The sequence below is a fragment of the Vicugna pacos genome, chromosome X, assembly GCF_048564905.1.
Source record: "Vicugna pacos chromosome X, VicPac4, whole genome shotgun sequence".
In the NCBI taxonomy this organism is placed as follows: domain Eukaryota; kingdom Metazoa; phylum Chordata; class Mammalia; order Artiodactyla; family Camelidae; genus Vicugna; species Vicugna pacos.
The window spans coordinates 64724007-64740819 of record NC_133023.1 but is presented as its reverse complement, the minus strand read 5'-3'; the positions used below and the strand labels follow the sequence as shown (position 1 = coordinate 64740819).

Below are 16813 nucleotides of genomic sequence, written 5' to 3'. Positions count from 1 at the left end.
GTACAAATTAATAACAGAGATTCAGGACAAATCAAACACCCTATCTTGGAGTGGTATTAAAGCTACAGTCCTAAAAAAAAGTGATTACATGCATCGGTTTGAAGATAAGGAAGCTGAATTATGATTACCATGATATAAAATCCAGTATACAGTACAATTAAACATTTCCTTCACCAATATACAGTGTGGATTTTGGATTTGGGCGTTGTTTTTGTTTTTAAAGATGAGAAGCCCTCAGTTGTTCAAAAGAAAAGCAAGTAAGAAGTATAATTTAACAACTCTGAGTCACAGCTGCAATCACAAAGAATATTCTCCTCCAGAAACATTATCTAGTTTGTGTACTTTCTGAGAAATATGCTGTAAGTCTCACCTCTGTTTCTCTTTAGATAATGTGTCTTTCTTCTCTGGCTTTTTCCTATATTTTCTCTTATTTTACAGCAGTATGAAAATGATGTGTACAGGGGAGTGGGATGGGCTTGTGTGTGTGTGTGTGTGTGTGTGTGCATGTGTAACTGATTTTACATGAGGTTCTCTCCGCAACTTGGATCTGTGATTTGATGTATGTCATTATTTTTGGAAAATTCTCAGCCATTATTTATTCAAATATTTCTTCTGACCTGCAGAAATATTATCAATAAATATGAATAAAGGTTCAAACTTCAAGTCACTAGCAAAAGTCATTTTTAAAGTACATTTTTTCCAATGAAGTTCTGAAAAAAATGCATGAATATAGATCATGTTAACATTACCCTCTTTAGCAATTAATATATTCTAAAATCTATAATTATGATAAATTTCCCTCTACATATATTTAAATACTTAAACATAAAAATTTTAATCTTATATTTGTGTATATGGGTGTCACAGAATGCACTCATTCATTCATTCAACAACCATTCAAGTGTCTACTGTATACGATATCTCAGGAGCCTGAGAGACTTAAATACAAATATAAATAACACATGGTCCCCGTTTTTAAGGAAACTCTCAGTTTAACGAGGGAGAAAAACATAAATAAATGGAACATATGGTTATAAGCAGTATAACAGAGGTGTGTACAATGGGGACACAGAGAGGAATTGATCTATTCTATTTAGGGGGCAAAGATAAGGAACACATCCTCATTTTAAGGTATTTCAAAGAGGTGGAAAATTTTTTTTACCTACAAGGATATAAACTGTCCAGTCTATAAAGGTCTGGGATGATTTAAAATTTAACCACGTACTATTCTGGACTATTAATTAATATTTCTCCAACCAGGATACTTCGTTCCTAAGGGCAAGAAGTCTAAAAGTTATTCAAAGTGTCAACTCAGTCAAAAAACACTTCCTAAACAAACACTACGCCCCAGGCAGGTGCCCTCTTAGACCATGATGGGTATAAATACGCAAAGACATTGTTCCTGCCCTCAAGTATTGTATAATCTCTAGTGTGGGAGTCAGGCAAATACACCACCAGTACAGGATGATAATAGGATAAGACGGAGGACTTCTACTTCTGGAATGATAAAGTTAATATACTTTTCCCAATTCCTTCCACTAAGTAGTGCTCAAAACCCTGGATATTATAAAGAAAATAAGTGCATAAAGACTCTAAATGGTGGAGAGAAGATGGTAGATCAATGAGGGATCTCAGAACCTGAGGAATGATATGGCAGTGAGATCTCTGGGTTTTCTGTGTCTCATATGTCTTAGAGTGGGTGCTAGAGAAGCCAGCAACACAGAAATGGCAACCAGTGAACACAAAGACCCAAGAAAAGCCTGCTCTCTCTCTCTAGCCGAAAGACCAGGAAAGGGGCGGTCTAGCAAGGCACAAAACTTTTAAACAACAGCCACTCTACTACAGCAGAACACCACAAACATACATAAGGCCAAAAACCCACCCGCAAAAACAAAGGCTGAGGGAAGAGCCTAGACTTCCACTCTGACTAGGCTGAAATAAGTCATTCTAACAGTGACCATCCCACAAAGGTGGTATTAAAAAAGGTGGAACTTTCATCCCTGCCAGGTGGTAATTAGCTCTGCCCCAACCCACCCTCTAGATATTAGTGGAGACATGCAGGGAACCAGAATATTCAATATCACCTGTTGGTAATGAGGCAACCCCAGGTCTTTGGCACTAAGGTGGTACTGAGAAGGCCTAGTGAAGAGTCAGGATTTTCACTATCATTAAGTAGTAACAAAGTGACTTCCCTGCCCCAACAGTGCTCGTAAGTGGGGAGCACTAAGAGGTACTCCTATACCTTCCAGACAGGGAAGTAAGAGCAGAAGCCCAGTGGGAGATTTAAACCCCAACTCTTGTCCAGAAATAACAAGGGGACCCTTCCCTCCTTGGGTGTCAACAGAGACTGACCAGGGAACCTAGACTTCTACCCTCCACTAAGTAGCAACAAAGCAGCACCACCCACACCAAGATATATCATAACCAAGATAGCCAGAGTCAAGGATAAAGAAATGATCCAAAAGGTAGCAAGACAAAAAACAAAGAATGAGTTACAAGGGAACCCCCATAAGGCTCTCAGCTGCTTTCTCTACACAAACACTACAGGCCAGAAGGGAGTGGCAAGATATGTTCAAAGTCCTGAATGAAAAAATGATGCAGCCTAGGATACTTTATCCAGAAAGGCTATCCATTAGGATAGAAGGAGACATAAAGAATTTCATAGACAAGCAAAAACTACAAGAGTTTAGCAACACTAAACCCATGATAAAAGAAATACTGAAAGGTCTACTCTAAATAGAAAAGCAGCAAGATGGTACAAATATGAGAAACTCATAACTGGAAAGGTGTTAACTCATGAATTACAAATAAAATGAACACGAAATTGTAAAAGAAGACATCTAAGTCATTAAGAGTGGGAGAGGGAAGCAAGAAAATAATAGAGTATTAATTTTTCTTTTTTAAATTTTTGTTCTTGGTAGCATGGGTTTGAGCTTATATTACTATCTGTTTAATACAAACAGTTATAGTAATGGGTTAATAGACTTAGAAAAAAAGGTAACGACAAGTGAGTCACAAAAACTAAATAAAATCCAAGATAATAAAAAGGAAAATTACCAAACCACAAAAGGAAGAAGAAAGGAACAAAGAGGATATACCAATTCAACTGCAAAGGTAAGTTCAAAATAGCAATAAACATATATCTATCATTAATTACTGTTAAGTGTTAATGGACTAAATGTTCCAATAAAAAGACATAGAGTAGCAGACTGGATAATAAAGCAAGAACCTTCAATATGCTGCATACAAGAGACCCACTATAGGGAGAAGGACACATATAGATTGAGAATTAAAGGATGGAAAAGAATATTCCATGCAAGTGGAAAAGCCAAAAGCGCAGGTGTAGAAGTACTAATTTCAGACAAAATGGACTTTAACACAAAGACCATAAGGAAAGATAAAGAAGGACATTTTATAATGATGAAAAGAGTAATACAAAATGAGGATATTATACTCATTAATATATATGCACCCAATATAGGAGCACCTAAGTACATAAAACAATTACTAACAAAGATAAAGGAGGAAACTGATGGGAATACAATCATAGTCAGAGATTTTAACACTGCATTAACATCACTAGACAGATCTTCCAGACAGAAAGTAAATAAGACAACAGAGAAATTAAATGATACAATAGAAAAATTAGATTTGGTGGATATTTTCAGAGCATTACACCCCCCCAAAATAGGATATACATTCTTTTCAAGTGCACATGGAACATTTTCTAGGATTGATCATGGACTTGGGCACAAAATAAACCTCAACAATTTTAAGAAGACAGAAGTTATCTCAAGCAACTTTACTGACCAAAATGCCATGAAACTAGAAATCAACTACATAGAAACAAACGGGAAAAAAGCATGGATTAAACAACATTCTAATAAAAAACCAATGGGTCAATGATGTGATCAAAGCTGTAATTAAAAAATACCTTGAGACAAATGAAAATGAAAGCAAAACCACAGAAAATTTATGGGACACAGCAAAGGTAGTGCTAAGAGGGAAGTTTATAGCAATACAGGCCTTCCTCAAAAAAGAACAACAATCCCAAATAAACAATCTAACCCACCAGCTAAAAGAATTAGAAAAAGAACAGCAAAAAAACCCACAAGGCAGCAGAAGGAAGGAAATTATAAAGATCAGGGAGGAAATAAGTAAATTAGAGACTAAAAAATCCATAGAAAAAAATCAATCAAACCAAAAGCTGGTTTTTTGAAAAAGTAAATAAAATCAACAAACCTCTGGCCAAACTCTCAAAGAAGAAAAAAGAGAGAGCACAAATTAGCAAAATAAGAAAGGAAAATAGAGAAATTACAACAAACAAAATAGAAATACAGAATATCATATGAGAATATTATGAAAAACTATATGGAACAAAACTGGATAACCTAGAGGAGATGGACAAGTTTCTAGAAACATACAGTCCACCAAGACTAAACCAAGAAGAAACTGACCACTTGAACAAACCGATCACTAGAAATGAAATTGAATTAGCAATAAAAAAAAACTCCCTACAAATAAAAGTCCAGGACTGGACAGCTTCACCTAGGAATTCTACCAAATATACAAAGAAGAACTCATACCAATCCTTCCAGAAGATTGAAAAGGAGGGAATACTCCCAAACTCATTCTATGAAGCCACCATCATGCTGATACCAAAACCAGGCAAAGACGCTATCAAAAAAGAGAATTATAGGCCAATATCACTGATGAACATAGACGCCAAAATCCTCACCAAAATATTAGCAATTAGAATCCAACAGCACATAAAAAAGAGTATACATCATAAGCAAGTGGGGTTCATCCCAGAGACACAATGGTGGTTCAACATCCGCAAATCAATCAATGTAATACATCACATCAACTAGAGAAAGGACAAAAACCACATGATCATCTCAATTGATGCAGAAAAAGCTTTTGATAAAATTCAATACCCATTTATGATAAAAACTCTCACCAAAGTGGGTATAGAGGGAACATATCTCAACATAATAAAAGCTATATATGAAAACCTACAGCCAACATAATACACAACGGTGAAAAACTCAAAAGCTTTCCACTAAAATTTGGGACAAGATAAGGCTGCCCACTATCACCACTCCTATTCAACACAGTCTTGGAAGTCCTAGACACAGCAGTCAGGCAAGAGAGAGAAATAAAAGGGATCCAAATTGGAAAAGAAGAGGTAAAAGTGTCACTATATGCAGATGACATGATACTATATATACAAAACTTTAAAATGTCCACACGAAAACTACTAGAACTAATCGAAGAATTCAGCAAGGTAGCAGGTTACAAGATTAACATTAAAAAACAGTTGCATTTCTTTACACTAACGATGAATCAACAGAAAAAGAAAGTAAGGAAACAATCCCCTTTAAAATAGCACTCAAGATAATAAAATACCTAGGAGTAAATCTAACCAAGGAGGTAAAAGACTCATACACGGAAAACTATAAAACACTGATGAAGGAAATTAAAGAAGACTTTAAAAAATGGAAAGATATCTCATGCTCCTGGATTGGTAGAATCAATATTGTTAAAGTGATCATACTGCCCAAGGCAATCTACAGACTTAATGATCAAATTACCCAGGATATATTTCACAGAACTAGAACAAATCATAATAAAATTTATATGGAACCACAAAAGACCTAGAATTGCCAAAGCATTACTAAAGAAAAAGAAAGGCTGGAGGAATACCTCTCCCAGACTTCAGACAATACTACAGAGATACAGTCATCAAGACGACATGGTATTGGTACAAAAACAGACATATGGACAAATGGAACAGGATAGAGGGCCCAGAAATGAACCCACAAACTTTTGGTCAAGTCATCTTCGACAAAGGAGGCAAGAATATACAATGCAATAAAGACAGTCTCTTCAGCAAATGGTGTTGGGAAAACTGGACAGCAGCATGTAAAACAATGAAGCTAGAACACTCCCTTACAACATACACAAAAATAAACTCAAAATGGATCAAAGAATTTAACAGAAGACAAGATACAATAAACCTCCTAGAAGAAAATATAGGCAAAACATTATCTCACATACATCTCAGAAATGTTCTCCTAGGGAAGTCTACACAAGCAATAGAAATAAAAGCAGGAATAAACAAATGGGACCTAATGAAACTTACAAGCTTCTGCACAGCAAAGGAAGCCGTAAGTAAAACAAAATGACAACCTACGGAATGGGAGAAATTTTTTGCAAATGAAGCCGACAAAGGCTTGATCTCCAGAATATATAATAAGCTCATACGACTTAATAAGAAAAAAAAAACAACCTAATCCAAAAATAGGCAAAAGACCTAAGCAAACAATTCTCCAAGGAAGACATACAAATGATCAATAGGTACCTGAAAAAATGCTCAATATCACTAATTATCAGAGGAACGCACATCAAAACTACAATGAGGTATCACCTCACACCAGTCAGAATGGCCATCATTCTAAAGTCCACAAATGACAAATGCTGGAGATGCTGTGGAAAAAAGGGAACCCTCCTACACTGCTGGTAGGAATGCAGTTTGGCGCAGCCACTGTGGAAAACAGTATGGAGATTCCTCAAAAGACTAGGAATAGACTTACCATATGACCCAGGAATCTCGCTCCTGGGCATATATCCAGAGGAAGCCTATTTCAGAAAGACACCCACACCCCAATGTTCATAGCAGCACTATTTACAATAGGCAAGACATGGAAACAGCCTAAATGTCCATCAGCAGATGACTGGATAAAGAAGAGGTGGTATATTTATACAATGGAATACTATTCAGCCATAAAAACCAACAACCTAACGCCATTTGCAGCAACATGGATGTTCCTGTCGAATGTCATTCTAAGTGAAGTAAGCCAGAAAGAGAAAGAAGAATACCATATGAGATCGCTCATATGTGGAACCTAAAAACACAAACAAACAAACAAAGCATAAATACAGGACAGAAATAGACTCATAGACATAGAATACAAACCTGTGGTTGCCCAGGGGGCGGGAGATGGGAAGGGATAGACTGGGATTTCAAAATGTAGAACAGATAAACAAGATTATACTGTATAGCACAGGGAAATATATACAAGATCTTATGGTAGCTCACAGAGAAAAAAATGTAACAATGAATATATATATGTTCATGTACAACTGAAAAACTGTGCTCTACACTGGAATTTGACACAACATTGTAAAATGAGTATAAATCAATAAAAAATATTAAAAAAAGAAAAATACCATATGAGATTGCTCATATGTGGAATCGAAAAAAAAAATAAATACAAAACAGAAACAGACTCATAGACATAGAATACAAACTTGTGGTTGCCAAGGGGGCGGGAGATGGGAAGGGATAGACTGAGATTTCAAAATGTAGAATAGATAAACAAGATTATACTGTATAGCACAGGAAAATATATACAAGATCTTATAGTAGCTCACAGTGAAAAAAAATGTGACAATGAATATATGTATGTTCATGTACAACTGAAAAATTGTGCTCTACACTGGAATTTGACACAACATTGTAAAATGAGTATAACTCAATAAAAAATGTAAAAAAAAACCTACAGTAATGAAGACAGTGTGATACTGGCATAAAGACAGACATACAGATCAATGGAATAGAACTGAGAGTACAAAAATAAACCCTTACATTTAGGGTTAAATTAGTTTTTGACAAATGTGCCAAGACAATTCAACAGGAGGAGGAATTGTCCCCGTGAGGTGCATGGCTTGATGAGTTATTGTCATAGGAGCTCTACTGAGAATATTTCTCACAGGGGCCCAAAATTTCAGCTGTTGCTACAGGCAAAAATATAAATACAAAAATACATACAAAGTTAGGTGTAAATACTGGTTTTCAATTATTTATGCCGTTCTTTCCATTAGTCCAGATGAGTGAATGGATATGAAGTGTTTTCTCTGCTTACAAAATTAAGTTCTGTTTAACATCTACTAGCTCTTTCATGATAAACAAAAGAATTTGTGTTTCAGTTAGACTTAGGTAAACATTTCACTTTAATCATATTTTGATCAGTACCAAAATATGCTGAAAAATTATAAAATATTTACCATGAAATTAATACTAGTCATTCTTTTGGTAGAGGAAAAGAACAAGAAATCTAGGCAGGGGTGTATAATCCTCATAGAAAGAGAGAGCAAATATTTGAAATAAAAAATACAATCTACCACCATTTGGCAACTGGCAGTTCTTAACTCATGGTAGGTGTTTAATACATACTCTTTGAAGAATTAAATGAAGAACTAAAATTATGAAGCAGGCTTTTATTTTGTAGACATTTAAACTACTTCCTCCTCTTTTCTCCCACAGTAACTTTTAGATATCTTTTATTTTGAATATAATTTGTATTTACTTATTAATTTCACCCATAAGAGTCCATTCCTTGAGGACAATACTTTGATCTTGTTCTTCTTTGTCCTCCCTCTTTCAAAATCAATTGATTCATTTGTTCATTTATTTCCTTAATTGCCAAAATTGACTCTAATTTGTCCACCATAGGTAGCTATTTTATTTTATTATTATTTTTTAACATTTTTTTATTGATTTATAATCATTTTACAATGTTGTGTCAAATTCCAGTGTTCAGCACAATTTTTCAGTCATTCATGGACATATACACACTCATTGTCACATTTTTTTCCTCTGTGATTTAACATAACATTTTGTGTATATTTCCCTGTGCTATACAGTGTAATCTTGTTTATCTAATCTACAATTTTGAAATCCCAGTCTATCCTATTTTAATGTATTTAATGATTATCTTTTTTATTTGAGTTTCTACAAAATGCACATTGTAGTAATGTGTAAATGTTTTTTAATTTTGTTACATATCTCATTTTTCTTACTTTTTTCACATTGTAAATGGTGTATTAGTTATTTTGTTTCTTATCTTTTTTCAAAAACCATAGCCTTTTATATCCATCTGTCTTCCTATGTGTACATATAACCCATTTCTTCTGGCTGCTATATAGTACTACATGATATATATTCACCACATTTCACTCATCCACTGTCAGTGATGGACACATATATTACCTCAAACTCCCCATCATCATAAAAAACACTGTAATGAATATTCTTGTACAAGTGCTCTAATGAACCTGTATATTTTTGTGATATACACTCAAGAACAGAATTGCCATGTCACAGGTTATGTGTGTACTTAATTTCACTAAATAATATCTCCATAATGGCTATACCACTCATCACTCCCACCAGTAGTACATGGGAACACTTATATTCCAATATCCCTACAAACATTTGGACTTAACCAACATTCTATTTTCTTCTAGCTTAATAAAGTTTTATCTTATTGCTCTAACATGCAGCTATCTGATAATTATTTTGAGCATCTTTTCATGTGCTTATTGGTTTTTGTGTTTTCTATATACGTCTTGTTTGTATCTTGTTGATCTTTGTATCCCCAATGTTTATCACCAGCTCCTGAACATTACAGGGATTAAGATTTTTTTTTATTTTATGGATTAAGATTTTTTTGAATGAATATGTAAAAGAGTAAGAATGTATGAAAGAATAAAGTATCCACAAGACTTGTTAACAGTATGGATGTAGGGGATACTTTAAAGATGATCCCAAGATCAGATGCTCACATTCTTAAATGAAATAAGGAACAGAGCAGAAAAATCAAATTTGGTAAAGATAAACAAATTTTGAACATACTGAATTTGATGCACCTAAAAATATCAAGTGGGAATTTGGAAATATGAATGAATGAGGTTAACTACAGAGCCAGACTGAAGAGGGGATGTGGCAATAGCAGTTAGCCTAGTGATAAGATAAGTGCCTGGTGAGTTTCAGAATGACTGAAAGAAAAGATCCAAAAACAGCCAGGCCAAATCTACATTAAGTATGTAACTCATGCCTTAGCTTAGAGTACTAATATCCATCAAGTCAACATGACAGATGGTCTCACTCAGGAGAGATTACAGAAATGAGTTACAGTTTCCCCAGAACATGTTCAAATTACACTAAGCAAATTTTATTATCAGCCGCAGATTGCTACTTAGTGGCTGTCTCAGTGTTTTTTATCCTTGGGCAACTATTTTCCTAGTTTAAATTACAAAGTCTTAATAAGTTAGTTTTTAATAGTAATTCTGAATATATTCCACCACATTTTCAACAACTTTACCACTTACTTCTGGAAAGTATTCAAAAGTAAATTGTACCAGACAGACCATGAATCCCAAGTGTATCATCCCTTGCCTTGCCCCTTCTAAGAATCCTCAGAACACCTGACAATTATATGGCTCCCTTCTGTGATTCCTAACATAGGTCATTATGTTGTGAACTACAGGACTGATGCACCGGCCAAAACTGACTAGACCAGGGATTTGTACCAGAGAAAAAGGCAGGCAACATGAGACTATCTAATAAAAGGGCCTGAGATACAATTTCTGTCTAAGAAGGGTACTTTGCAGTGGTTAGTGACTAGCCAACCCAATCAGATCCTCCCTCTAGGAAAAGTCTGGATATAACACACATAGAGTTAGCAGAAGCAGAACAATCATGAGAACAATAACTACCAGAGTTGGTATTGGTATTCTGAATGGTTCTTCTGGAGATTTGTTTAGCTGGTGAGACAGTTTCCTAGACTTTCCTCCTAATCTACGTATCCTTAAGATAACTGAAACTTGCCTCTGTTCTTCATAACCTGAAAAAGTCTGCTACTCTTTTCTCTATAACCTGTATAAAAGCCACATATTCCCCCCTAAATCAGTGGCTCTTGAACCTAGCAACACATTGAAATCAATGGTGGGCATTTAAACATGAAAATGCCCCATCTGGGGTAGGGCTCAGGCATCAGTACTTTTTTTCAGCTCCCCAGATGATTCTAAGGCACAGCTAAGATCAGGAAATATTGACTTACATTAGCCCACTGTGTGAAAATTTTAGGACTTATGTCAAATAGTCTTTTATTTTCATATTAATGAGGTTCACAGAACACCTAACAGCTGTCTGTTCAGTCATATGAGTGTGGGAGGAGGCAATGCACAGATCATTTTCACTTTATAGCATAAAGCAACATCCTGGAACCTATACCAAGTATGGTTAAGGGTTTCAAGGTACAACTTTCAAAGTTACACTGAAAATAAAGATGTTCAACAATGCTGAGTGGAAGCAGAAAAACTGATTTTGCTGGAGATAACTACCAGTCTTCCTAGGAATGAACTTCACTTTGTTAGGTTCCAACTATTTTCTGGTATCAGTCACATGAAAGAAAGAAGAGAAAGAGACAAGGACTAAAGTTGAGACAAAGGAATATATGGCTGGTATAATCAAGGATTTTGAAAATTTTACATCTATGATGTCCATGTTCCTTCCCATCCCCACCATCCTTGGTCCAAGCCCCATAACACAATCCCAGAGTCATGTATCATCTCCTGTATTCTATTTTCTACAGTGCTCTGTATTTTCTCTCCACTGACCAAATTCCTGCTAACTCCCCAAACTCCCAAAACCCTTCAATTGCATCTACCCTCCTCATTTCTTGTCTGAAATGAAACATGACTGCCCCCTGAGGTCACTACTTCCCCGTCACTCTCAAGTGGAGGCTATTCAAAGTGTCTCAGGGATAAGAGGGAGAGTTTGTCTTCTTCCTGAGTCCCAATGCTGCTAAGCCATTAATTCTCCACCCTTAGGTAAAAATCTCTGTTCTTGTTAGTGAGGAAGTAGAACAACTGGAACCCTCATGAATGGGAATGTAAATTGGTACAACCACTTTGGAAAACTATTTGGCAGTAGCTTCCAAAGCTGCAGTCCCTATGACCTGGCGATCCCACTCCTAGGTATATACTCAACAGCAATGTGCACTTATGTGCACCAAAATATATATACAAGAATGTTCATAGGAGCATTAGCTATAATAGCTCAAAACTGAAAATAATTCAAATGTCCATCAACAGTAGAGTGGATAAGTAAATCACGATATTTTCACCCTCTAGCGTAACATACAGCAATAAGAATGAATGAAGTACAGTACATATATAATGGCTGAATCTCAAAAACAGTATTGCATGATAGAAGCCAGACATAACAGAGTAAATACGGCATAATTCCATTTACAAAAAGTTCAAAGATAAGCAAAATTAATTTATGGTGGAGAATAACTGTGTGGAGGAACAAAGGGGAGGGCTTCTGGGATGCTGGTAATATTATTTTTTTTTATTCAGGTGCTGGTTGAACAAGTATGGTCATTTTTTGAAAATTTACCAAGCTGATTATGATTTGTGTACTTCGTTGTATATATCCTATACTTCTATTAAAAAAAAGTTTACTGCAAGGAAAGAAAAGTAATTCTCCTTTAAGGCCCATACCATCCATCTAGTCATCCTTAGCACTGTCATCTACTGGTCTCCAAGTCACTTCATCACATCATAGATTTAGGATCCTGGTTAATAGTCATTTTCTATGCTCTAAATCCTGCCATAATGCCGAGTGGCTTTAATGTCTGCGTGGATGAATCACTCAAAAGTCTCACCTCACTGTTATTTGACCTCATGTTATTAGACCTTCATATTCACTCCACTGCAGTTACCCACTCCATGAGTACACCTTGAATTGACCATTTCCCAGACTTGTTAATAGCTAAAATCATAGACTCAAAAAGCTTTACTTTGACTACAACCTCCTATTTCAGCTTTAATTTCCTTACTGCTCTACTCCTGTTCTTTGAGCTAATAACATTACCATAGAAAACTTTTTTGTGAGAATTAAACGAAATAATGTACATCAACAGCATAGCACAGCGTCTGACACACAGGAAATACTAAATACATGGTATCTATATTTCAATATTAAGTATTCTATTTTAAACAAATATCTTTCAGACCCAAATTTTCCTGAAATTCACTCAATCTCTGCCATTAACAAAATTTAGCTTTTGACACTACTAGATACCTCTCAATCTTTTTAAAAGAAGGCCAGTCCTTCAGCTGTTCTCTCTGATTCAAGAAGTCAGGAGGAGAGAGCAGCACAGTCCTTCGTCTCAAGGCTAATTCCACAACATTTCACCATTATATATACCTGTTCAAAAAGCTCTTATGTTTCAAAATGTATGCAAACTATTTTCAGAATTATCTACCAACCTTCAGGACTCCTTTCTATCTTAATCCTTGCAAGTAAACTCTGGGGTTTCAAAATTAACTCAGATCACCCTTTTTGTACCTTAGCCTCACAGATGCTTCCTCAAGCTTAAACTCCATGATCTGGACTTAGATCATGGGATTTCAGACCCAGTTCTACTGCTTACAACTGTGTGACTGTGAAAGTTACTCAACCTCCCCAAGCTTCTGTTTCTTTACCTGTAAAATGCTAGGAATAACAGTAGCTACTCATAGGGTCACTGTGAAGCACGAATGAGAAAATTCACATAATGTGCTTAGCAAAATGCCTAGCACAGTAAACATTCAATAACATAATAGCTGTGATCACTGTTATTAATTCTTTCTTCTATTCTTGGTGCATCTCCCCTTGTATCCAAACCTGCTCAGGTCTCCTGACACTTTCCCCCCAAGTTTTACTGAGATTTAATTGGCATACAGTCTCCTACTTTTTTAAACAAAAAGATACCTTTTCTGGAATTTGCCACCCTTATCTCAAGACTTCTTTTCTACCTTTCACCACAACATTTCTCTAAAGAGTAATGTACTCTTGCCTTTCAGAGACAAGGAGTAGTGGGAAGATCCTGGGCTTTGGAGCCAAATATACTTGTGTTTGAACCTGGTTCTTCCACTTAATAGCTGTATAACCTGGAGCAAGCACTTTTTCTAAGCCTTGGTTTCTTCATAAGTAAAATGGGGATACTACTCATTTTTTAGGAGAAGAAGATGAAACTGAAATAATACATGTAAAGCAGCTGGCCAAAGTGGGTGCTAAACGAATGCCTGTTTCCCACCCCTGATCCTTTCCTTAAACCCTTACAATCTAGGTTCTCTCTCTACCACTTTACCTCACTTCAGCTCTTATTAGCATTTTGACTGGGCAATTTACCTGACTTTTCCAAACCTTAGTTTTTCATTTGTAAAATGGTGATCATAATATCTACAACATAAAGTTGTCTTGAGAATTAAGTGAAATACCATATGCAAAATACTTTAGCACGGCACTTGGCCTTGTAGTAAGCACTCAATAAATAGCAGCTACTAGTGACTTATTAATGGCCAAATCAAAAGACTGTTCAACTCATTCTCTCCTTCTCTAGGTTTCAGTAACAACACACTATTCAGGTTTGCTTTTTGACCATTCCTTCTATCTCTGTACTTCCACCATGATATCATTCTTTATTCTCTTCAACCAGGTGTGCGCTCTCGGAACCCTCAGATCACTTTGTACTTGTCCCGAGGCAAGGCACTTCCCTGAATCACAGTTGTTTGTTATCTGATGCAGCTACACTGTTTAAATGAATCTCTTTTATCTCCGTTGCCTGGCGCTATTTTCACATAGAGTTTATTTAGTACCTAATATAAGTCATACCTGTGCTAGGTACTAAAGATACAAAAATCAATATAATTACTGTCCTCAAGTAGCTTACAGTTTAGGAGGGTAAAACAGACAAGTAAATAGACTATTATTTGCAGTGTGATAAGTCCTATGGTAAAAATATGCCCCAGGTCCTGTTTAAATTAGACTGGGAAGGTCGAGGACAGTATCTTGGAAAAGGCATTTTTGTGCTTAGCATATGGGGAGGCAGTACACAAATCTCTTAACTGAGTGAGTGAAATATGAATAGGAACTAACTAGATGAAGATGAGAAAGGGCACTTCAGGCCCAGAGAAAAAGCAGGGGACAAGGCTTGGAGTACAGATGCTAGGAAAGCTCCTGAAAGACAGGCGATGAAGCTGCAAAGCCAAGACAGGGTGTTCTAGACATAGGAGTCTGACCTGACCGCAGAGGTTAAATGATGGAGTGCCAATAAAGGTTTTTAAGTAGTGGACAGGCATAATCAGATTTGCATTTTAGTACTCTAGCAGTGGAGGGGAAAATGAATTACATGATAGTCAGGCTAGAGGCAGCAAGTCCAGTTAGAAGGATGTTGCAGTAATTCAGATAAATTATTAAGGCAGAAATGTTGTGAGAATGGCGAATCAAGTCGGATACTGAGCCTGAACTATTCATATTTGTATCTCCTGGAAGCGGTGCACTGTACACTTAAAACCTGCTACAAATATGTACCCAGAGATATTTGTCTACTTATACATATTGGACGACTGCTGTTGTTGAAACCTACTTAGGGAACTGCAACTAGCAACCAGCTGAGTCACTTCCTGTACACAGACTAAGTAAAGGCACCTTTTCCCATTACAGAACTCAAAAGAAACTTAGGTTTGTTAGTCAAACCCGGAGAGTAACAGTGACTACAAACCCGCGCACTGCACAAAGACTTGAGACGTCTCTATCCTGGTCTATTTCACCTGAAATAATGTTTGAACAAAGTCCTTCAAAGGGTCATTGAGGCCCCGGCCTGTGCACCCAGACAAATGCCCAGGATTCTTTTCTCTTTGTTTCAGCTCAAGACCCAAGTCAGCCGCTGCTCATTGCGCGGCTGGCCACTTTCACCCAGCCGTTTCCCAGTTTCCACCCTGCCTCTGTATAAACAGTCAACTGCAGGGGACTGAGGAAAGAGTACTGTTCCAGGCTGAGGAAACTCTTAAGGGGAGAGGTAGGTGTCTTGAGGCTTCAAACTTTATAGATTCCCTGTACTTGCCAATCCTCTCACAACTCCACCTTCCCCTCGTCTCTTGCAGTGGGGTCCCTTCTGAAGTTAGGAGGATCCCTTCTATGGTTACTAGAGTGCTAGCTATCGACACCCAGAGAAACTCAGCAAGGTATTTTTTTTTTTTTTTTTTTACTTACCCTAGCGGCCGCCATATCTCTGACCCTCCGCGCCCAGGTTTTCACACGGAGAGCGGAAAGGGACAAAACGGTTCAACTGGGCTCTACTCACAACAGCCCCGCCCAGTTCCGCCCCTCGCCTGCCCGCTCCCGCCCCTTCTCCTCCTTCCTGATGCGGCTCTGGGAAGCGGCTATAGTTAACCCGCTCTCCTCCGGAGAAACGGGTTCATCCTCTTGGTTGACTGTCACTATCTCTGATAAAGCCGTTCAGAATAGTCTCCATAGTCCATTTGAAAGTTCTTTTGCTGGGTACAGAACTTTTCAGTGTTTTCGTTGTTTCAGGCATATGTGATTTGTCTAGATGAAGATTTAAAATCCAAGTCCTGCTGCTTTAATAACTATACAGTCACAAAGAACATGTTACTTCTGCAATACGTGGCCAAGTCCCTACAGTCTAAGACTGTGTCTCTAAGAGCCTACTACATGCCAGGCACTCGTTCAAAGTACAGATCATAACATAATGCTTTCCCTCATAGAGCTTATGGTTCCAGAAGGAAAAAAGAAACAAGTGTTACAAAGTGCCAAATGCTATGAAGGAGAAGAAAACAGTATGGGGATGGAGTAGAAATTTACTGGTTTAGCTAGGTTAGGGAAAGATTTTCTGATAAGGTGACATTTGAGAAAAGTCCTGAAGGAATTTAGACAAGAACGTTCCACGCAGAAGGAACAGCAATGAAAAAGGCCAATGTGTCTGAAGTGATAAGTTGAGAGGGAGTGAAATAACACACTGTGTAGGGGCCTTTTTTTTTTGTGCCACCATATGAACTTTGGATTTGACTCTGAAAAAGAGGGGAAGTTAGTGGAGGGTTTTGTCCAAAGATGTGGCACAATCTAAGTTTGAGTTTAAAAGGATCATTTTTAAGAGGGGGGTGGTATAGCTCA

The 16813-nt window shown here is 36.9% G+C and overlaps 1 protein-coding gene across 2 annotated transcripts in view; it reads right to left on the bottom strand.

Moving 5' to 3' along the window:
• Positions 1–15977, bottom strand: part of APOOL (apolipoprotein O like) — a 77493-nt gene extending 61516 nt beyond the window's left edge. The window contains exon 1 of one of the 2 annotated variants that reach the window (XM_031671557.2): positions 15893–15977. In XM_031671557.2, the coding sequence (XP_031527417.1) occupies positions 15893–15907 (15 nt within the window). In that variant the 5' untranslated portion in view covers positions 15908–15977. The remainder of the gene's footprint in view (positions 1–15892) is intronic. The other variant, XM_031671560.2, reaches the window with a different exon arrangement.
• Between the last annotated feature and the right edge of the window lie 836 nt (positions 15978–16813).